The sequence below is a fragment of the Lichenostomus cassidix genome, unplaced genomic scaffold (genome assembly GCF_008360975.1).
Source record: "Lichenostomus cassidix isolate B80296 unplaced genomic scaffold, HeHo_3.0 HiC_scaffold_886, whole genome shotgun sequence".
Classification (NCBI taxonomy): Eukaryota; Metazoa; Chordata; class Aves; order Passeriformes; family Meliphagidae; genus Lichenostomus; species Lichenostomus cassidix.
Genome location: NW_028148064.1, coordinates 46357 through 68677, shown reverse-complemented (window position 1 = coordinate 68677; position 22321 = coordinate 46357). Strand labels below are relative to the sequence as shown.

The window sequence follows — 22321 nt, the reverse complement described above, 5'->3', positions numbered from 1 at the left end:
ATTACCTAACTGAGTCAGAGGAAAAATGAGAGGTAAAAATAAGAACCCTCTTAAGAACCCATTTTCTATTCACTCCCCTCCCTCCTATCAACCAACAGCTCGGGTAGGGGACAGGGTTTGGGGTATTTTCTTAGTCCATAGAGCAAATCCATAAACCTATTCATCACCACAATTCTTCTTCTAAAAATACTGTTTATGTCTGCTCATTCTCTCTCTCTTAAGACAGTTTCTCTGCTCTCACCCCTTCCCTCTTAAGAAGCAGTTTCTCTCCTCACCCCCCTCCCTCTTTCCAACCAACAGCACAGGCAGGGGCAGGGTAAGGGGTTTTTTCTCTGGTCAGTCTGTCGGGGAGACGAGTCTTCTACTCAGCCAAGGGGTCTCCCCCCACGAGAGACGGTACTCTGGGAACTTCATTGGCATGGGTCCAATCTCATGAGCAACATCCCACCAAAATTTCTTCTGCAACGTGAGTCCTCTGGTCCATAAGGTGCAGACTCTCCCGAGCTGAGGCCAGGCTGCTTCCACCCCAGGACCAAGGCCTTTCTCTCCCTTGCAAGGCCTTTACAGCTTTAACTCTTTATATGAGACTCCCACAGCTTCCTCTAGGCATCCACCAGCTCCTCTGGCATGGGCTGTGGGTGGATCTCTGCACCCCTGTGGACTCCATGGGCTGCAGGGTGACCACCTGCTCCCCGCATGGTCCTCACCACAGCTCATCTATGAATGTACTGAGGTAGCCCTGAATCCCCTCATCCAGACCATCAGGAGAGACAAGGAACCACATTATCCTGGAGGATTCCAGGCATTCCATGGAGCCAGATTTCAGGCTTATGGCTGTTTCATTTCTGGGTGTCCCTGAGACCATGGGTGTCCTGATGGATCTGACTTTCTCCCTGACCCCAAATTCTCCTATTCTGGATTTTGTTCAGGGGTAAATGGGCTCCTCTGGCTGATTCCCATGACTGTGTGTGGTGTGATGATCCTGGCTGGATTCCTGGTGTCCCCCAAATCTGTTACATCCCTCTCCCCTCCACACCTGGGTGGGGAAAAAATACAAGGAAAGGCTCCTGAGCTGGGATAAGGGCAGGAAGAGATCCTGTATGGATTCTGGGCAAAGGGGAGTCGACTGGGGGATACTAATTGGATTTATCCCCCGTCAGAATCAGAGCAGGAAAAATGAGAAGTAAAACAAATCCTAACCCACCTTTTCCCAATCCCTTCCTCCCTCCTAGGTCTCACTTTATTCCCAATTCTCTCCCTCCTCCCTCCCAGTGGCTCAGGGAGACAGGAATGGTGGTCATGGTCCACCCCAAAATTTCTCACAGAAGGTCTTGTTGAGTGATAAGGTGCAGAAAGTACCCTCAACACTCCCATATGATTTAGGGTAAAATAGAAATTATTAATTTAAAAGAACTAGGAGCTGGATAGTAATAATAATAATAATAACTTTTGAACTGATTTAGAGGGCCAGAGGTTGGATAATGATTTACTAAGATTTGCTTGCTGAAAAACACTTATTATTCGCCTAATGATTTTGTGCCTACCTAGTATCGGGGAGGATAGAGAGAAGAGAGCCAAATAATTGAGAAAACCACTAAGTGTGACCAAGCATCCCGCCCTTGGACTCCAGGACCGGTACAAGTTGGTTCTCAGGCTTGGACTTGGACCAAGAACCAAGGGAACATGTGCAAGGGAACAGGGTGAACAGTTCATCGTGAGGAAGACTATTGATTTTCCCATCATTAATTATTTGGGAGCCCTGCCCACAATTAATCTGAGACACTTTGCTTGCACGAGCATATTTAAATGAACTTAGAACTCATTATAATACGAAGCTGGGATAGGTAATGAATAGGTATAGGGGCTTTGTCTAACTTTATGCATATGTAACCTGTAACCTCATATAAACCTAGTGAAGTGCTGCTGACAGTGTGCATGCTTCTGGAGGGGCTACCGCCCATGCACCCCAGCTGGAATAAACACATACCTACTTTATAACTATCTGAGTTGTGGAGTCTATGCCATGCTTCACCCTCCTTTCTCTTCTGCCTCTCTTGGCCTGCTCTGTTTCTCTCACAGTGTCTCTCTTTAGCCAGGGCAGCTGCCAGCCAAAGACCCTCTGCTGATTTTGTTCCCAGTCCATGAGCTAAAACAACCATGGATGAAGTGATGAAGACTGGCAGTGAAATGTCATTGTAAGATTTTACTCCACTTGGCTTTTGGCTCCTCCTTCTGAGGAGCTTTGTCTTCAAGGGCAGAAACATCTTTTGCTTGCTGCAAACTGGAATTCCAGACCCTTGCAGTGTGTGCCATTGATCCCAGAGCAGAATTCCTGAGGCTCCCAGGGTGCTGGTCCTGCCGTGCCTCCAAAGGGAGCTGTGCAGGGCCAGGTGACAAGGTCCAGCAGCTGTGTTGGTTCTGCAATGTCACAATGGTCCATTGGTTCCATGAGTTTCCATCCTGTCAGAAATGGACTCCTTGGTTCCCCAGTGTCTCAATGGCCGCTTGGGTCCATGACGTTCCCCAGTGTCACAATGATCTTCTTGGCTCCCTGAGGCCCAGCAGTGTCACAATGGAATAATGGTTCCATGAGGTTCTGTAGTGTCACCATGGTCTCCTTGGATCCTCAGGGTCACAATGGACATTTAAGATCACATTTTATTACCATGTGTCCTTGATCCAATGACCTTCCTTACTGCCAAAAATGGTTCATTGGTTCCCATGATGCCCTCCCGTGTCCCAGTGGATATTTGGTTCTGTGAAGTTCTTCAGTGTCACAATGGTCTCGCTGCTTCCACGAGGCCCTGCAGTGTCACAATGCTCCACAGGTTCCATGAGCTCCTGTTCTGTCACCAATGGTCTCCTGAGTTCCAACGAGGCCCCACAGTGTCACAGTGACCCCTTCATTCCATGAGGTTCCGTAGTGTCACGATGCACCCCTGGGTTCCATGAGGCCCCACTGTGTCACAATGACCCCTTGATTCCATGAGTTCACAATGGCCCATTAGCAGAGATGACCCCTCAGGCTGGGTTGGACTGTGCTGGTGCTTCCTCAAAGGGAGTTATCACAGCTGAGTCATTGCCAAGATAGGCAGGCAGTAAAATTTCATTGCACTATCCTGCTCCACTTGGCTTTCAGTCTCACAAGAGCTCTGCCTTCAACGGCAGGAACATCTTTTCCTTGCTGGAAACTGGAATCCCAGCCCATTGCAGTGTCTGCCATGGTGAAGCACTGATAGACTCCACAACTCAGAAAGTTATGAAGTAGGTATGCTTTTATTCCAGCTGGGGTGCATGGGCAGCTGCCCCTCCAAAGGCATGCACACCGTCAGCAGCTCTTCACTTGGTTTACATTAGGTTACATATGCATAAAGTTACGCAATGCTTCTATACATACTCATAACCTAACCCAGCTTCGTATTATAATGAGTTCAAAGTTCATTTAAATATGCTCACACAAGCTCAGTGTCACAGATTAATTGTGGGCAAGGGTCCCGAAAATAAATGAGGGATAAAGTTAGTAGTCTTCCTCAGGATGAACTCTTCACCTTGGTTCCTTGCACATGACCCCTTGGTTCTTGGTCCAAGTCCAAACCTTAGAACTCACTTGAGCCAGTTCTGAGGTCTGAGAGCAGGATGTTCAGTCAAACTCAGTAATTTTTATCAATTATTTGGCTTTCCTTTCTATATCCTCCCTTTTACTGGGTAGGCAAAAATCATTAAGCAACTGATATATTGTTTTCAGCAAGCAGTTCTTAGTAAATCATTATCCAAACTCAGGCCACCTAAGTAAGTTCCAGAAGATTATTATTCAGCTTCTAGCCCCCCTAAATTAGTAACTTCTACCCCTGTAAATCCATGGATCCCAGAGGACAATTCCCGAGGCTCCCAGAGTCCTGGCTCTGCTGTGCATCCCAAGGGAGCTGTGCAGGGCCAGGTGACAAGGTCCAGCTGCTCTTTGGGCTCCCAGAGCATGCAGCAAAGTTTGCTTTGCTGAACATTTTCCAGCACATTCCCAGCTTGAAGCAGAAGGAAGAAGGAAAGGGAACCAAGTCCCTGAGGGATTCAAGGGATGATTGCGGCTGGAAGGAACTCTGCCCATGGGTTACATAGCTGAAAGTCAAGTGGAACAAGATCTTACATTTCACTGCCAGTCTGTCCTGGTTATAGGAGCAGGGCACCAGTTTAGCACTCTGTGGGTGTGACCAAACTAGGCATTCTACTACCCTTAAGTCATTTCTGATGAGCTGTTGATGACAGGTCGTTTGCAGGAGCTGCCCAGTGCACCCCTGATCCCTCAGGCTACCAGCTGGGTGTTAAATGAGATAAGGAAGAAGAGGCAAACCCTGTGAGGCAAGGCAGTGTTTCTGTTTCTTCACACCAATGATTCAGCTGAGATGACTCCCTCCAGGGAAGCACCAGCACAGTCCCACCCAGCTGAGGGGTCATTTCTGCTAATGGGCCATCATGGACTCAATGGCACCAAACACAATGAGCAGCAACAACGACTGAGACCATCAAAGAGTCCCCAAATATCCCATGACTCAAAGGATGACATCTTTCCATTGTGAAACTCCCTGCCTGGGGGAGGTACTGAGCATTGCCACCTGAACCTGAGCATATATAATGTGGCTTTGGGGATGTGGGACCCAACTCAAGAGATCCAGAGAAGGAGGAGCAGAACTTCCACAGGACTGCAGCCACTGCTTTAGACAAGACTGCAGCTACCACTTCAGAAGGACTGTGACCAACACTCAGACCAACAGGTTTGGTTTCCTTTTGCTTTCTCTTGGCATACAATGGGAGCATGTGGCGCTCAGCACAGGAACTAAGGAACACCATGCTGTTCTTCTCCGAGGGTGCCTGGTTATACTCTGCCTTTGTGAGTTAAAGCTGTGTCATTGTATTTCTTGTAATCTGGTGGATTGTGACTCCCATTTAATCTCTCCTGGGGCAGTTTGAGGGAATCCATTTCTCCTGCCAGTTTAAACCAGCACAGCATTTCAGAGGTTTTTTACAGTGACTATACAGCCAGTGATTTCTAGAGATGGACTGGGGCAGGAATAACCTTCAAACCCAATGGACTCACACCTTGTTTTTCCTCCCAAAAGAGGATTTCCCATTGCCAAACTTGGCTGGATGGAGAAGGAGACTGTGAGGAAGAGGAAGATGCCCCAGGACAGCCAGGCAGGTGAGGAGGAAGTCACTTCCCCTTTCCTGCTCTCTTCTCCTCCATCTCCCAGCCCAGCATTGCCCCTGGCTGCAGGACAACCCTGCTGCTGACACCGTCATGCCGAGAATCGATTGGGGGGATCTCCTTCCCCTTCCCTCTGGCATGGAGGCAAATCCCAAATCCTCTCCTTGTGTTTCCACCCCCAGGCAACAAGCTGACAACAGAGAGTAAGGAGGACAAATCCTCCCTGAAGAACCTCATGGAAGAGGCCATTTTGAGCAACCCCATGGTGCAGGAATCCAATGGGGAGGAAAAGCCCGGGAGATCCCACATGAGGAGAGGCTCCAAACCAAGCCCAGGGTGCTGTGAGGAGAAAAGACCCACCCTGTGCCAGGAAATTGGCCAGCAATCGAGCCAGAGCTATGAGCAGGTGGCCCATGAGCAGCTTCATACCAGGGAGAAGCCCTACAAGTGCTTGGAATGTGGGAGGAGCTTCAGGACAAGCTCTCTCCTGATCCGCCACCAGATGATCCACACTGGGGAACGGCCATATGAGTGTGGGGAATGTGTGATGAGTTTCACCAGGAGATGCCACCTGATCCGCCACCAGATGATCCACACAGGGGAACGGCCATATGAGTGTGGGGAATGTGGGAAGAGCTTCAGCCAGAGCTCCAACCTGATCCGCCACCAGAGGATCCACACTGGGGAAAGACCCTATGAGTGTCCCAAGTGTGGGAAGAGGTTTCAAAGCAGCTCCAATCTCCTCCTCCATGAGCGGATTCACACAGAGGAGAGGCCCTTCCGCTGCCCTGAGTGCAGGAAAGGCTTCCAGCACAACTCCACCCTTATCAGGCACCGGCGCATCCACACTGGGGAGAGACCCTATGAGTGTCCTGAGTGTGGGAAGAGCTTCAGCCAGAGCTCTCACTTGACCAAACACCAACGGGGCCACCAGTAAGAGAAGGCCTGCACAAGCCCCAACTGCAGGAAGAGCTTTTTCTTCTTTCCAGCTTTATTACCTAGAGCCTCATGGTTTTACTGCTATTTGGGAGGGGTGTTTGGTGATCGGGAGTTATTCTGGATGATTGGGTGCTTCTGGGGTATTTGGTACAGTTTCTTTCTCCATTTTGGTTTTGAAAAGCCAAGAGGGTTCATCCAGTACCTCAAAACCACTTGATTCCACTGGAAAGTACTCAATGTTACCCCAAAATGGCTCAATCCCTGCCCAAGATGACTCAATTCCACAGCCCCCCAGGGTGGGATGACACTGGAAGGGGATTGGGCAAAGTGGGATGCAGTTCCAGAGGGGTGAGATGGGCATTGGGTGGGGCAGGATGGGTGGGATGGGAATTGGAGGGGTGGACTGGGGGATATAGGGCTTGGGAAGGGGTCTTGATGTCCAGGAGGGGTGAGATGGGTTGGGGTGGGGATTGGGAGTGTGGGGCAGGGTCTGGAATGAGACAGTCAAAGGCTGGGGATGATGAAGGGAGAGGAAACCCTTTTCTGAGTGGGTTTTTGGGTATTATATAATGTTTATTTCTCATGAGCCTTGAGGCAATAAAGGAAAAGGTGGTTCATCTTTTTGGTGTGGTGCTGTGTGTTGGAATTTGGGGCTTCATTGCTTGTTAATGTTGTTACTATTATTTGTTTGTATTATTTATTAGTGTTATACTTCTAAATCCCACTGATTGTTAATAGTGGCTGGATAGCAGCTCACTGGGAAGATTCCCTTCCTTCTCACAGTGGGATTGAGCTGTATGGTCACTTCCAAGTTACCAGTTGCTTCTGAAGATGCAAAGTCCTATTTATGGTGGTTTTGGCGTGGTTTGGAGCTGGGGAAGGGTCTCATCCCCTCCCAGAGGTGCTCTGAGCCTGCTCTGCACCACATCTGCACTTGTGGAGCCTCACAGCTGCCCTACCCTGGGGACATGGCAGGACTTCCTCATGGCCCTTCATGGCTCTTCATGGCTCTTCATTTCCTGTCAGAGCCCCTCACAGCCCCTTATAGTCTCTCACAGCCCCTCACAGCTCCTCCTAAAGGAGGAGGGATCAGATTATGCTTGTTCTCCTTTTATTTTGATCACTTCACAGTGATGAGTAAAGAAAGGCTGAAATGGAGCATTTCCCCAGCGTTCCCCTCTGGGTCAATGTCAGGGCCAAAGCTCTGTGCTGGCACTGTCCTGAGCGCCAACATCACTGCAGCCCCACGGCCTTTGCTGTCCCCCCGTGTCCATTCCCTGTCCCCGAGTCCCGCCCGGCTCTGGCAGCAGCAGGAGCCGCAGCGCAGTGGGCGCCAGCCTGGCCCAGCCGGGGCTCCCAGCAGGAGCAGCAGCAGCATTGGCAGCCCTTCCCAGCTGCTCCTGCCTTGGCTTCCCCAGGGGTTTTTCCAGGGGAATTCTGGAGTACAGCAACAATCACCCACAAACTGGTCACTGGGCTCAGCCCTTGGCCTTTCTGCTTCCTCCAACCAACCCAGGCTTCTCTCAGCATTCCAGTTCCCTGCTCAGAGCCCTTGGCTCCCTGCAATCCTGGCCCCAAGGATCTGCTCTCACGAGTCCCTGGGGAGCCTTTGACAGTCTCTGCCCTCAGTGGCGCCCAATGATGTTCCAAGGGACTTGGAGTTTTGCTTCTGACTCCTTAAACAGCTTTTTCAACCTTCTCTCAGTCCCTGAGGGTCACAGACTCAGCCCCAAATCCACCGTGGGGCTCATTAAAATACAGAAAGCCCTCAGGAGTTCTTTGTCTGCCTTCCATCGTCTTCAAGTGTTCAGGGCTTGTACAGCTATTGGAGTCAGTTTGGTGTTCTTTTAAGGAGGAAGTTTTCAAAGTGCACCCATGACTTTTCTTTAACGTCAAGGAAATATTTTTTTTATTTTTCCGTTCCGAGAAGAGGTGATAGAAACATTTTCCAAGGGATCTTGATGCTGAATGTCTCCTTAGGAGGTCTGGGCATGTAGAAGAATGAGCCCCTTGAGGGCTGACCTTGTTGGGACAACCTGCTCCTCACCCCCAACCTCACCATGGCTGACATTGCCCACCTGGCACTGACATCCCTGTTCCCTGCATCGCAAACTTGTCCCCTGAGCTCTGCAGCTGGCTGTCCCAGCCCATTGCTCCATGTCCCACCTGCTCTCCTCAGGGCTCTGCCTGCACACAGGCCCAGGAGAAGTTTTCCTGTTTGTGAGGAAAGAATGGAAAAGCCTGAGCAGGTTTCCTACACAACAAACCCCACTCAGGAACCACATGCTCAGTACAGGCTGCCTCTGATGATGTCACCTTTCTACCAGGGACAATGTGACCAGAAGTGATCTCTGTAAGCAGAATTCTCTGTATCTTCAAGCAGAATTCTCTGTCCCTGTCCTTTCCCTTGATCTCAGTTGCAGATGGAAGTTGATGGTGCCATTCTCACATTTAACACCTCTTTTGAATACAAACAGATGTGTCTAGCTGTGTTAAGCAGGATTTGCTCAATGTTTATGCAAAGCTTTTGTGTTCCCAATGGAATCACAGAGATCATTGTGACACTTTGTGGCCACATGGAACCACAGAGACCAAAGTGACACTGCAGGGCCTCATAGATGAAGGGAGACCATTATGACTCTGTGGCACCTCATGGAACCAAGGGGTCATTGTGACACAGTGGGGCCTCATGGAACCCAGGAGTGCATTGTGACACTACCGAACCTCATGGAATGAAGGGGACACTGTGACACTGTGGGGCCTCGTTGGAACTCAGGAGACCATTGGTGACAGAACAGGAGCTCATGGAACCTGTGGGGTACTGTGACACTGCAGGGCCTCGTGGAAGCAATGAGTCCATTGTGACACTGAAGAAATTCGAAGAACCAAATATCCACTGGGACACAGGAGGGCATCATGGGAACCAATGAACCATTTTTGGCAGTAAGGAAGGTGATTCGATCAAGGACACATGGTGGTAAAATGTGATCTTAAATGTCCATTCTGACCCTGAGGATCCAAGGAGACCATGGTGACACTACAGAACCTCATGGAACCATTATTCCATTGTGACACTGCTGCGCCTCAGGGAGCCAAGGACACCATTGTGACACTGGGGAACCAAGGAGTCCATTGCTGACAGGATGGAAACTCATGGAACCAATGGACCATTGTGACATTGCAGAACCAACACAGCTGCTGGACCTTGTCACCTGGCCCTGCACAGCTCCCTTGGGAGGCATGGCAGGACAGCACCCTGGGAGCCTCGGGAATTGCCCTCTGGGATCCATGGCACACACTGCAAGGGTCTGGAATTCCAGTTTGCAGCAAGCAAAAGATGTTTCTGCCCTTGAAGACAAAGTTCCTCAGAAGGAGGAGCCAAAAGCCAAGTGGAGTAAAATCTTACAATGACACTTCACTGCCAGCTTTCATCACTACATCGCGTGGTTGTTTTAGCTCATGGACTGGGAACAAAATCTGCAGAGGGTCTTTGGCTTGGAGCTGCCCTGGCTAAAGAGAGACACTGTGAGAGAAACAGAGCAGGCCAAGAGAGGCAGAAGAGAAAGGAGGACACAAAGAGCAATCAGCTGAGAAGGTGGAACACTGAAAATAGAACTGGAACTAACTGAAAATGAATGGAACATAAATCAATAATTCTGGGTGATTTATTTACTTTCAAAACACAGCCAATCCACCCTGTCCTGCACAATTCTGATCCCATCCCTCCGATTTTGGATTCTTCATCCAAATTCCGTGCTGGTGCTTCCCCGGAGGGAGTTATCACTGCTGAGTCTTTGCCAGGACAGGCTGGCAGTGAAGTGTCATTGCACTATCTCCACTTGCCTTTCAGCCCCACAAGAGCTTTGCCTTCAAGGGCAGGAACATCTTTTCCTTGCTACAAAATCTGGAATTCCAACCCATTGTAGTGTGTGCCATGGATCCCAGGGGACAATTCCCGAGGCTCCCAGAGTCCTGGCTCTGCTGTGCATCCCAAGGGAGCTGTGCAGGGCCAGGTGACAAGGTCCAGCTGCTTTTTGGGTTCCAAGAGCAAACAGCAAAATTTGCTTTGCTGGACATTTTCCAGCACGTTACCAGCTTGAAGCAGAAGGAAGAAGGAATGGGAAACAAATCCCTGTGAAAATCAAGGAATGATTGCAGCTGGAAGGAACTCTGCCCATGGGTTATTTTGCTGAAAGCCAAGTGGAACAACATCTTGCAATTACATTTCACTGCCAGTCTGTCCTGGTTATAGGAGCAGGGCACCAGTTTAGCACTCTGTGGGTGTGACCAAACTAGGCATTCTACTCCCATTAGGATATTTCTGATGAGCTGCTGATGAGAGGTCGTTTGCATGAGCTGCCCAGTGCACCCCTGATCCCTCAGGCTACGAGCTGGGTGTTAAATGAGATAAGGAAGAAGAGGCAAACCCTGTGAGGCAAGGCAGTGTTTCTGTTTCTTCACACCAATGATTCAGCTGAGATGACTCCCTCCAGGGAAGCACCAGCACAGTCCCACCTACCCTGAGGGGTCATCTCTGCTAATGGGCCATCGTGGACTCAATGGCACCAGCACAATGGGCAGCTGCAACGACTGAGACCATCAAAGACTCCCCAGATATCCCATGACTCACAGGATGACATCTTTCCATTTTGAAACTCCCTGCCTGGGGGAGGTACTGAGCATTGCCACCTGAACCTGAGCATATATAATGTGGCTTTGGGGATGTGGGACACAACTCAAGAGATCCAGAGAAGGTGGAGCAGAACTTCCACAGGACTGCAGCCACTGCTTTAGGCAAGACTGAAACTACCACTTCAGAAGGACTGTGATCACCACTCAGACCAACAGGTTTGGTTTCCTTTTGCTTTCTCTTGGCATACAATGGGTGCACATGGCGCTCAGCACAGGAACTAAAGAACACCATGCTGCTCTTCTCTGAGGGTGCCTGGTTATACTCTGCCTTTGTGAGTTAAAGCTGTGTCATTGTATTTCTTCTAATCTCTTTGGTGGATTGTGACTCCCATCTTAATCTTTTTTGGGGCAGTTCTGGGGAATCCATTTCTCTTGCCAGTTTAAACCAGCACAGCATTTCAGAGGTTTTTTAGACAAGAGGTTTTTTACAGTGACTATACAGCCGGTGATTTCTAGAGATGGACTGGGGCACGAATAATCTTGAAACCCAATTAACTCACACCTTGTTTTTCCCCCCAAAAGAGGATTTCCCATTCCCAAACTTGGCCAGATGGAGAAGGAGGCTGTGAGGAAGAGGAAGATGCCCCAGGACAGCCAGGCAGGTAAGGAGGAAGTCAGTGCCCCTTTCCTGCTCTCTTCTCCTCCATCTCCCAGCCCAGCATCACGCCTGGCTGCAGGACAACCCTGCTGCTGACTCTGTCCTGGTAGGGATGGACTGGGGGATCTCCTTCCCCTTCCCTCTGGCATGGAGGCAAATCCCAAATCCTCTCCTTGTCCTTTCTGCCCCAGGCAACGAGCTGAGGAGAGAGACCAGGGAGGACAAGTCCTTACGGCAGAACCTCATGGAAGAGGCCATTTTGAGCAGCTCCATGACCCAGGAATCCAACCAGGAGGAAAAGCCCCAGAGATGCTGCACATGGAGGGGCTGCAAACCCAGCCCAGGGTGCTCTAAAGAGCAAAGACCCACCCTGTGCCAGAATGTTGGCAAGAGCTCCAGCCAGAGTTCAGAGCTGGAGATTCCTGAGAAGCTTCATGAGACCAAGAAGCCTTACGAGTGTGGGGAATGTGGGAAGAGCTTCAGAAGGATCTCCAAGCTTATGGACCACCATCGGATCCACACCGGGGAGAAGCCCTATGAGTGTGTGGAATGTGGGAAGAGCTTCTGCCAGAGCTCCAATCTGATCCGTCACAAGAGGATCCACACTGGGGAGAGACCCTATGAGTGTTCAGAGTGTGGGAAGAGGTTTCAGAGCAGCTCAGATCTCCTCATGCATGAGCGGATTCACAGAGACGAGAGGCCTTTTCACTGTCCTGACTGCAGGAAGGGCTTCAAGCACAACTCCCACCTCCTCAGGCACCGGCGCATCCATACTGGGGAGAGACCCTATGAGTGTGGGGAATGCGGGAAGAGCTTCAGCCGGAGCTCCCACCTGATCCGTCACAAGAGGAGCCACACTGGAGAGAGGCCATATGACTGTTCCAAGTGCAGGAAGAGGTTTCAGACCAGCTCAGCTCTCCTCCTACACCAACGTATTCACACAGACGAGAGGCCCTTCCGTTGCCCTGACTGCAAGAAGGGCTTTAAACATAACTCCCACCTCATCACCCACCAGCGCATCCACACAGGGGAGAGGCCCTTTGAGTGTTCCGAGTGTGGGAAGAGGTTTCAGACCAGCTCAGATCTCCTCCTCCATGAGCGGATTCACACACAGGAGAGGCCTTTCTGCTGCCCTGAGTGCAGGAAAGGCTTCAAGCGCAACTCCCACCTCATCAGGCACCGGCGCATCCACACTGGGGAGAGGCCTTACAGCTGTCCCGAGTGTGGGAAGAGCTTCTCCAGGAGCTCTCACTTGACCCAACACCGACGGAGGCACCAGTAAGGGAAGCCCTGCGAGTGCCCCGAGTGGGGGAAGAGCTTCATGCACTGCTCCGTATTCATCCCCCCTTGTAGGACCCTCATTGGGAAGAGCCCTGGTGACCCACACTGCCAGTGACCCAGTATTGTGGTTTGACCCTGGCCAAATGCCAGGCACCTACGAAATCTGCTTTCTCTTCTCTCCCCTGCTGCAGCTGTGCAGAGGAAAGGGAAAAAAAAAAACCCTAACAGACACACACACACAGAGAGGGCTCATGAGTCAAGATAATGAACCAGGCAGGATGCACTGAGGGGTAAAACAGATTGAGAACTTAAAGTTGCAAAGTGATTTATTGGTAACCTAACCCTAAACAGAGTCAGAGGAGGCAAATGAGAACTAAAGATAAGCTCTTAATACACTGTTTCTCTGCTCACCCCCCTCCCTCTTTCCCACCAATAGCGCAGGGTGTTGTGGCAGGCAGGGTATGCGTTTTTTTGGTCAGTCCATGACCAAAATTTCTTCTCTTGTTCAGGGAGAGGAGTCCTCTATTTAGCCATGGGTCCCTCCCACTGGAGACAGTCCTCTGCAAACTTCTTTGCTATGGGTCCAATCTCTCGAGCAGCAGCTGCTGGAATCTGCTGCCCCATGAGTTCTTGTCCACAGGGTTCAGAGCTCTGAGCCCAGGCCAGGCTGGTTCCATCCCAAGGAACAAGGCCTTTCCCTGCACTGGGACTCCCACTGGATCACAGCTTCCTCCAGGCATCCACCTGCTCCTCTAGCGTGAGCACCTCCCCACGGGCTGTGGGTGGATCTCTGCACCCCTCGTGGACCCCATGGGCTGCAGGGGGACAACCTGCTTCACCATGGTCCTCACCATGGCCAGCGGAGGATTTTCAGCTCTGGTGCCTGGAGCACCTCCTCCCCCACCTTCTCCACTGACCTTGATGTCTCCATGTTGTTTTCCCTCACATATTCTCACCTCCTCCTCATCCTCTGTCTAAAAAGAAGTGCTTGCTCACATTGTTTTGATTTCTTCTTAAATATGATATCCCAGAGGTGTAACCAACATCTCTAATTGGCCCAGACTTGGCCAGCAGCATGTCCATCATCTTCAGAGCCATCAGAGATTGGCTCTGCTGGACATGGTGAAAACTTCTAGAACATTCACACCGGACACACAGGAGCCATTTTTGTGCCCCTCCCCACCCACTAGCAAAAACTGGGCTAAGCAAAACCAGCTCATGAGCACAGGGGTGAGTTTTCTCCCAACCCTTCAGCCACTTCTTCAGGCCTACCACAACAGCTTTTGAAGGGTTTCAGTTTCCCCTAGATGCCAAAGATAGCTTGCTGATGTTCTGGGCTAAGCAAAACTAACATACTCAGGTTGGGAAGGCACCTGGCTGGTGGCTTCCATGTCCTCCTGATTCCCTGTGGCCACCTGGACAAACACAGGAGCAGGAACATCCATCGGGACTCAGACTGACATCCAAAATTCATTGGGAAGAGCTGATTTATTAATGTTACACCCTACAAACTGTTACCTGCTGTGTAATTGTTTCTTCTGGTGGCATCAGGAAATGATGGATGATCTTGGAGGTGTTTTCCAACCTAAATAATTTCCTTCTTCACCTTGTCAGAACAACCAAAGCTGAGGTAAAATAAAGAAATTAAACAAAGAGATCTAAAGCTGCACCATTTTACTGTGCATTTGGGGGTGAATGTGGGGTTCAGGGAATATCCATGAGGATTTGGATATCCCGGGGCTGCCCAGGCTGGGGGACAGGACAACAGTCTCATAGTTGTTCCAGCAGAATGTGTCCACCTGAGCCCATGTGTTCTCCAGGAATTCTGGTTTTCTGTCCCAGTTCCTGGCCTGGGTCTCCCCATGTGGGGTGTGCCCCCCAAAGTGCCCAAATCACTGCTGAAGTGCCTGAGCTGCTCCCAGCTGTGGATGTTCCTGTCCACCAGCCTCTCCTGGTCAGTGTCATGGGGGGTGGGAGAGGGTTTGGGGGATCCTGGGGGGGACTGGGGGGGGGGGGGCTTTTGTGGCTTTTGGGGGGCATTTGCGGTGCTGAGAGGGAGTATGGCAGTGTCTGTGAGTTTTGGGGTCCTAGCTGGACTGTGTAGCTTGGCGAGAATTTGGGTGGGTCAACTGGGGGAGATGGAAAGGGTGTTTGGTGGGTTTTGGGCCCATTGATATTGCAGGGAGTGGTTTGGGGGTCCTGTCTGTGCGCTCTGGGGTGGTTTGAGGGCTCTGGGTGTGGCTGTGGGGCTGGTAGAGAGTTTTAGGGCAGTTATGCCCCCCAAGACCCCCAAAGCTGCCACCAGATGCTGCCCCCCAAGATGCTGCTGGGGTTTGTGGGCTCCATGTTGGGGTTCATCCTCCTGATGCTGTAGGAGAAGGTGAGTGGGGGTCCTTAGGGGTCCTGTGTGTCCCCCAGAGCGTGTGTGACCTCCCCATCCCAATTTCAACCTCTTTTCCCTCCCCACAGGGCTCCTGACCCAGCTCCTGCTCCCCCCAGGAGGGAATTTGGGGAGGGGGCAGAGGGGGTGCACAGCCCCCGCCAGGATGACCCTGAGCCAGTGCCCTTTGTTTAGCACCAACCTGGGCTTGGGGCTGCAGGAGGAAGAGGCCGATGGGAAGCAGATCCTGCAGGTGGGACAGTGCTTGGGGTCAGGGCAAGGTCCTGCCTTGACCCTGAAGTGCCAGGGGGTCCTAGAGGGACAGGGGACCCTGCTGTGCACAAGCAGCGTTGGACTTCTCTGGGGGGAAGTGTGAAGGGGGCTGGGGCAGAGTGACTTCCCCAGTGACCTCTCACAACTACCCTGTGATGTCACACAGCCCCCCTGGGATGTCACAGCCCACTCTGGGATGTCACACAGCCATCTTGTGATGTCAAATCCCTCTCTGTGGTAGGACACTACCTCCTCTGTGAAGTCACACAGCGAGTCTGTGATGTCATGGCTGCCCTGTGATGTAACAGCTGCCCTGTGATGTCACACAGTCCCCCCTTTGATGTCTCAACCCACTCTGTGTTGTCACTACCCATTCTGTGATGTCATACAGCCATTCTGTGATGTCATGGCCCACTCTGTGATGTCACAGCCCTATCTGTAATGTCACAACCCTGCTCTGTGATGTCACAGCACCACCCTGCAGTGTCACAGCCCACTCTGTGATTCCCCACAGGCAGCTCTGTGATCTCACAGCCCACTCTACCATGTCCCATCACCATCTTGTGATGTCACACCTGTGATGTCACACAGCCTCCTCTGTGTCACAGCCTGCTCTGTGATGTCACACATTCACTCTATGATGTTGTAGCTGCTCAATGTCCTCACACAACCCATTCTGTGATGTCACACAGCACCTTTCTGACATCACAGCTGCTCTGTGGTTCTATGTCACAGCCACACAGGTGTCACCAAAAATTCAGTAAAATAAAAGCCTCCTTAACCCCAATGCAGCATTAAGCAGCAGCATTCTTTATTCTGCCAGATGCACAGGGAAGAGCTCCTCCCAAAGCTGTGCATGCTGAGCACAGGAAAGGTCCTGTTTATAGCCTGTACTTTACATACATATTCAGTTATTGTCCCAGAATAAACTTACATATGATAATCTTTCCCCCAAATCATTACCATATTTCCCCCACCCTTTGCACATCTGTTCTTCTGTCCTGGGGCTCTCTTTGGTGGTCCCTGGTGGTTGGTGACCCCAAAGCTGTACCTGACTGCCTGGTGAGCTGGTAGAAGTTGGCACACCTGGGCTGATTGCTTCCTACACAGTAAGCATGGTGTGGTTCCAGGGGCCAGGGAGTTCTGGAGAATAAGCATTGTATGAACCCAGCAGGTGCAAATGATTCTTCATCTGGCAACATTCCCCCTCTTTGAGGCTTGGGAAGCTTCTCTTGCCTTCAAGCCTTCATAAGCCTCACTCTGCTCTTTTACTCACATCCCGTGAGTTCCTCAGTTGCATTCACAGTTGTGTTCTTCACACAGCTTAAAGCAAGTATCATAATCACAATTATTACTGTGATCCCAATTATACTTTACAAAAGTAAGGCCAACCAAGCAGTCAGAGAAAATCCAAGTCCTTTAAATAATTTATTTAACCAGTTACTGTCTAATCTTCCCCTTAATTCCCTGCTGGATGCAGCAACCAATTTTATCCTCTCTACCTGATCATCCAATTCAGCATCACATTTGGAATGTGCACACAACAAGTGTGTTGTTTCAATTCAAGTATCCACATACTCCATGTAACAGCAAAAGATCTAATGCCAGTTTGTTCTGTAAGGTCATTTTAGTTGTGGCTTGCAATTGTTCATTTATTTCAGTAAACCCCAACTGAGTTGCATTCACTAAAGTTCCCATTTGCAGTCCAATGGTGTGTGTTTGGTCTGTTCCTAAAGGCAGATCTCTGAGGAGTAAAGATGGATTCCAAAATCCATCCCACTGCAGTTCCCATGCTGGGATGTTTCCAAGTTTCATCCCCTTTAACCTTTCCCCACAGCTGGGTTCCCAGGGGTGACTCCTTCCACAAGGGACATAACCTTAAAACCCCAAGTGTCCATTGTGCTCTTGATTCCCCCAAGGGCAAATGTGTGCCCCAAATTCCATCACTTCCCACTCATCCTGAGTGAGCTAATGATTTTACCATGTCCTGCTGACAGTCTGTGTCTCGCCAAGCTGAACTGTTTGTTAGGTGAGACCTAACAGGTGTCATTAAGAAAGGCAGAATAATTTCTACAGACACATCCCACCCTCAGAGCCTGGGCCACAGCCATGAGCCACTGTACCTCAGGATTCCAAACAGTTCAAGTGTCTATCCAAATGCAATTCCATTTTTCCTTGTCCTGGGATCCTTTGGCCTTGGCCTTATTAAATCAGGGTATTTTATACCCACCTGTAAGGGGTCCTCTGGGAGGCCTGGGCTCCCTTCCCAGTCCAGACACCACTGAACTGGCTGGATATATTCCTACTGTCCTGTCTGAGGGCTATTCCATACTTCTGGAATTTGACATCCCCAAGGGGTATCAGTGCAATCTGTCAGCCAATAGATATTTCCTGAGGTGATTTCCAGGTCCAGTTTTGAGATATTACAATTCTCAACAGTGTCGTTCTGATGTGTAAGAATTCCTTTGTAAGGAATATTCTCCTTCCTTTCCATTTGCCCTGGGTGCTATTTCCTTCCCACACGTGTTCCCAGATTTTTGTCAAAGCACTGACTAAAGCTCCCCACGGAATTGGATTTTCTGCAGAGAAAATGTGTTGGCAAACAAGCTGTTATAGGTGTTACATTCTGTAATCTGCAAAAATCTTGCACTAACTTTAAGACCACATTCCCCTCCCCAGAGGTTAACAACATAGTTTCTATTGTTATTATAAATATGCAATTAGTCATCATCTTCATCTAGGTCCAATAAACAGCATCCCCTTAGAAAATCATATTTGATACCTAAAACAGTAGTATATATATACATATAACCTGCAGGGTCCAGGGTATCAGTCAGTTTTCTCTCTGCTGTATTTAATATGTGGTTGCTGGTTTTACCTGCGTGTGATGAACCCAGGGTTTGATTCCTTCCACCCTGAGGGCAGTGTAGGTTACCAGGAGAACTTGGAAAGCTCCTTTGCACTCTTCCTTCAAGGGTTCAGAGCTCCAACTCTTTACATACACAAAATCCCCAGACTGGAATGGATCAACAGGGACATCCACAGCAACTGGTCCTGACAGGGTTATAAACCACCTTTCCTAAAGAAACCAGGTATAGATTTAAGTCTGTTTCTCCCTTTGGATGGATTTCTCCAGGAACTGATGGTGTTTGGTACAGCTGCCCCTACAGCAATTCACTGTTTTTGTCCCTGGCTGAATTCTGACTCACAGAAGAGCCAGAGGAAGGGTCTGTGGCTGTTTTGAAGAGGTTTCCTGGCATATTTTCCTAATTTGTTGTTTCAAATTCTGATTTATCCTTTCCACTTTCCCACTCACCTGTGGTCACCAAGGGCTGTGTCAGTCCCTTTTTATACCCAGGGTTTTGCTCAGCTGTTGCACCACATCTGCTATAAAATGGGGGCTTCTCCCTGAAGACAAACCAAGTTGCCCCCAAATCTTGGTATGATTGATTAAGCATAATTTTTACCACTTCCCTGGATTTATTGGTGCAACAGGGAAAGACCTCTGGCCATCCAGAAAATTTGTCCACCAATACCAAAAGACAGTGATTCCAAATTTGTCTGGGTAATTTGGAGAAATCGATTTCCAGTAACTTCCAGGTGAATTTCCCTGTTTAACTGTTCCAGGAGGTGGCCTTTTCCTGTTTATGGGATTGTTTTTAAATAAATTGAACAATTCACTGTTACCGATTTTGCAATTTCATTCTATCCCACACCAAGCAGAGAATTTCAGAGATTAGATATCCTGGACTCAGTCCCCCAGTGGGTTTTGTTGTGGGTTTTTTCCTTTATTTCCCTCATTACAAAAGGTAATTCATCCATCTCTCTTCATTCTTAGTGGCTTTTAACATATTTGGTAAACATCGATTTTTACAGGGTTCCACTCCCCTCCCACTCGGTTAGGGGGGTCTCACCCCACCTTTTAGCACCCCTTCTCCCATCTACCAGCCCCATCCCCCTGCTCCTCCCCCAGCTCACCCCAGAGCTCCTCACCTGTGGCCAGGGGACTCCCAGCGCCACCAGTGCCACCAGTAGGGCCCCAGCTGCCCCCACACGCTCTTGCCGTGCCCAGCGCCGGTTTTGCAGGTGCCCAGAGCCCCAAAGCAGCCCAAAGCGCTCTGCCCTGGGGGGTCCCCAAAGCGGCCCCGCCCCGCGCGGCACTGGCAGCACCAGTCCGGAGCTGTCCACCCTGGGTCCATCCCGTGCTCAGCAGAGCATCCTGTGCTCTGTCAGCACTCTCTGCTCCTTCGGCAAGGATTTGGGATTCATGCCAGGCACAGACACTGAACCTCACCCCAAACTGCCCCGGTGCCATTGCTGTCCCCTCGGCGCTGGGCAGCTGCTGTCCCAGGGGAAGCAGGGACACAAAGGAAGCCAAGTGCAGCCCAGCTGCCCGCGCTGATCCAGACGAGCCCCAGGGACAAGGTCCTGCAGATCCACACGGAGCCCTCGGCTCCTGGCTGGGAACGGCTTGTGTTGTGGCTGCCCCAGCGGCCAGAGCGAGTCCTGGAGCTCCCCCAGCTCCTGCAGCAGGACCCAGGTTCCACCTGCTCTGCCAGGCCCTGCCCAGGGGCCAGCAGATCCACTGGCTCCATGCAAAGGGGGAAGACAAGAAGAATGCATTGGATGCAGCCCCCAAGGACCTCGAGCAAATTGTTGAGGAACATCCAGACCTTGACCTGATGTTTGCAAAGCTGCAGCTGGCAGAGTTCTGTGGTGCAGGAGACCCAGCACGGGAAGAGGAGATCTACAAGGAGCTGCAGGAGAAACACCCTGAGCCTCAAAGTCTGTCACACTCCAAATCTCTGCTGGAGAAAGTTCTTCCTCTCCAGGAAGGGATCCCGAGATGAGGCTAAAGCAAAGTTTGTGGCTGGTGACAAATTTCCTGTGCAGATAGAGCAGAGCAGGGACTGCAGGTGGAGGCTGGGAGCCTGGGAAGGAGGAAGGCGTGGGGAAACTGTTTTGTTAGGGTTTGTTTTAGTTCTCCTTCTCATACTGTGATTTGCTTAGAAATCAATTCCATTCATTTCCCTAACTTGTGTCTGTTGTGCCCCTGACAGTGACCAGTGAGTGACCTCTCCCTGCCCTTATCCCAGCCCACGAGCCTTTCCTCCTGGGTTCTGTGTCCTGCACCTGTGAGGAGAGTGATAGAGCGGCTTTGGTGGCACCTGGCACCCGGCCAGGGCCAGCTCAGCCCAATAATCCCTGCAATTCATTCCCTCCAGGAAAGGTTCTTGAAAAGAGCAAACAGGACTGTGGAGAAGATTCCTGGAAAACTGAAACAGCTTTCCAGAAGTGAAATGAAAATGCAAAGAAACAATCTGAGATGTTTTCCTCTATTTATTTATGTGCTCTCCTTTTCCATGTTGCACTACTTCTCTATGGCATTAACTGGAATGGATCTCACCTCGAAGATCCATGACTTAGCATGTTTTAGACTCTCCGAAATACCATGAGTTACACACAGTTTGTCTTTCCCCGTTCTGCTTGGAAAGCAATGCTGGAGACACAAGTGCAGTGCTTGGGTCAGGTATGAATTCTAGAGACAGGGAATGTGCTCCACTAGTGTTTGACCCTCAGCAGGGACAATGCACAGAGCAGCCAAGGGGATTGCTGTGCCACTGTGCAGCAGTCAAGCCTCTGGATGTGGGCTGAACACGGCAAAGTTCCCGTGTTTGGACAGACTCAGGGGCTGCCCCCGGGGGCGCGCGGGGCTCGGCCGTGGGGAGCGCGGGGAACGGACAAACGGCCACTCGGACAAACGGCCACTCGGACAAAAGGCCACTCGGACTAACGGAGACTCGGACTAACGGCCCCGGAGCTTCAGTTGCAGCGGCGGCAGCGGCGGCAGCGGCGCAGCTGCAGCTAAGGAACAGTTTCTAGGACCCTCTCCGTCCCTTTCTCCTGCTCCTCCTCTCCCTCTCCCCCTGTCCCGCCTCCTCTCCCGGTGTCCCTTTCCCTGTGTCCCCTCCCTTTCGCGGGCTCCCTCTCCCCCTGCCGGGCGGGGCCATGCGCCCGGCCCGCCCCCTGCCCCGGCCGGGGCTGCCCCCTTCCCGCCCCCGGGCGGCCCGCCGCGCTCTCGGCTCCGACCGGCTGTCGCCGGCATGGCTGTGGCGCTGCTGGGCGGGCCTCAGTGGCCACGGCTGGGGCAGCATCGCCTGTCCCTGGCTCCGCCTGTGCGGGCGGCGGCCCCGGCTGTCCCGGCCCCAAGCCCGGCGCCAGCCCCGGCGGCCCCGGCTCCAAGCCCGGCGGCGGCCCCGGCTCCAAGCCCGGCGGCGGCCCCGGCTCCAAGCCCGGCGGCGGCCCCGGCTCCAAGCCCGGCGGCGGCCCCGGCTCCAAGCCCGGCGGCGGCCCCGGCTCCAAGCCCGGCGGCGGCCCCGGCTCCAAGCCCGGCGGCGGCCCCGGCTCCTCCCGGGGCCCGAGGAGGACACACGCGGCTCGGCCGCTCCCGCCGCCTCGGCCGCAGCTTCCCCGGCCCGAGCTCCGCCGCTCAACAGCGCGGCCGCCGGCCCCGAGCCGCCCGTGCCCCGTTGCGAGGGCGATGCCCGGCCCGGGGCGGTGCAGAGGCGGTCGGGGGCCGCGGGTGGCCCCGGGCCGGAGGCTGAGATCCGCGTCTCGCCCGCAGGAACGACGCCGGAGGCCCTGCTGGAGCGGTACCGGGTGGGCTCGCTGCTGGGCAAAGGCGGGTTCGGCAGCGTCTATGCAGCGACACGCGTGGCGGACGGCGCCCCGGTGCGTGGCGGGGCTGGCGGCGGGCGGAGGAGGAGGAGGAGGGTGGGGCTGGGCAGGGCGGGCGGCGAGCTCATGCCATTGCTCCCCTTGGCTCGCAGGTGGCCATGAAGTGTGTGTCCCGGCGCCGCGTCCGGCATTGGGCCGAGCTGGTGAGTGAGCCATTGGGGCGAGCGGGAGAAAGCGGGGCGTGCCGGGTCCGTGGGGATAAGCCGGGGCCCGGCAGGCGGCA

The 22321-nt window shown here is 51.9% G+C and overlaps 1 protein-coding gene across 1 annotated transcript; it reads left to right on the top strand.

Annotated features, from left to right (window-relative positions):
- The first annotated feature begins 5139 nt into the window (after positions 1-5139).
- LOC146420124 (uncharacterized) lies at positions 5140-12708 on the top strand. Its single transcript, XM_085048616.1, has 3 exons — positions 5140-5191; positions 5380-6095; positions 12418-12708. The coding sequence occupies exons 1-3, from the start codon at positions 5140-5142 to the stop codon at positions 12706-12708; spliced, it is 1059 nt and encodes a 352-aa protein (XP_084904742.1).
- The last annotated feature ends 9613 nt before the right edge of the window (positions 12709-22321 follow it).

Coding starts and splice junctions, on each gene's coding strand:
- LOC146420124 (XM_085048616.1), top strand. CDS start 5,140: ATGGAGAAGGAGACTGTGAGGAAGAGGAAGATGCCCCAGGACAGCCAG. Junction 5,192..5,379: donor GCCCCAGGACAGCCAGGCAG/GTGAGGAGGAAG, acceptor TTCCACCCCCAG/GCAACAAGCTGACAACAGAG. Junction 6,096..12,417: donor GTGGGAAGAGCTTCAGCCAG/AGCTCTCACTTG, acceptor GGCTTTAAACAT/AACTCCCACCTCATCACCCA.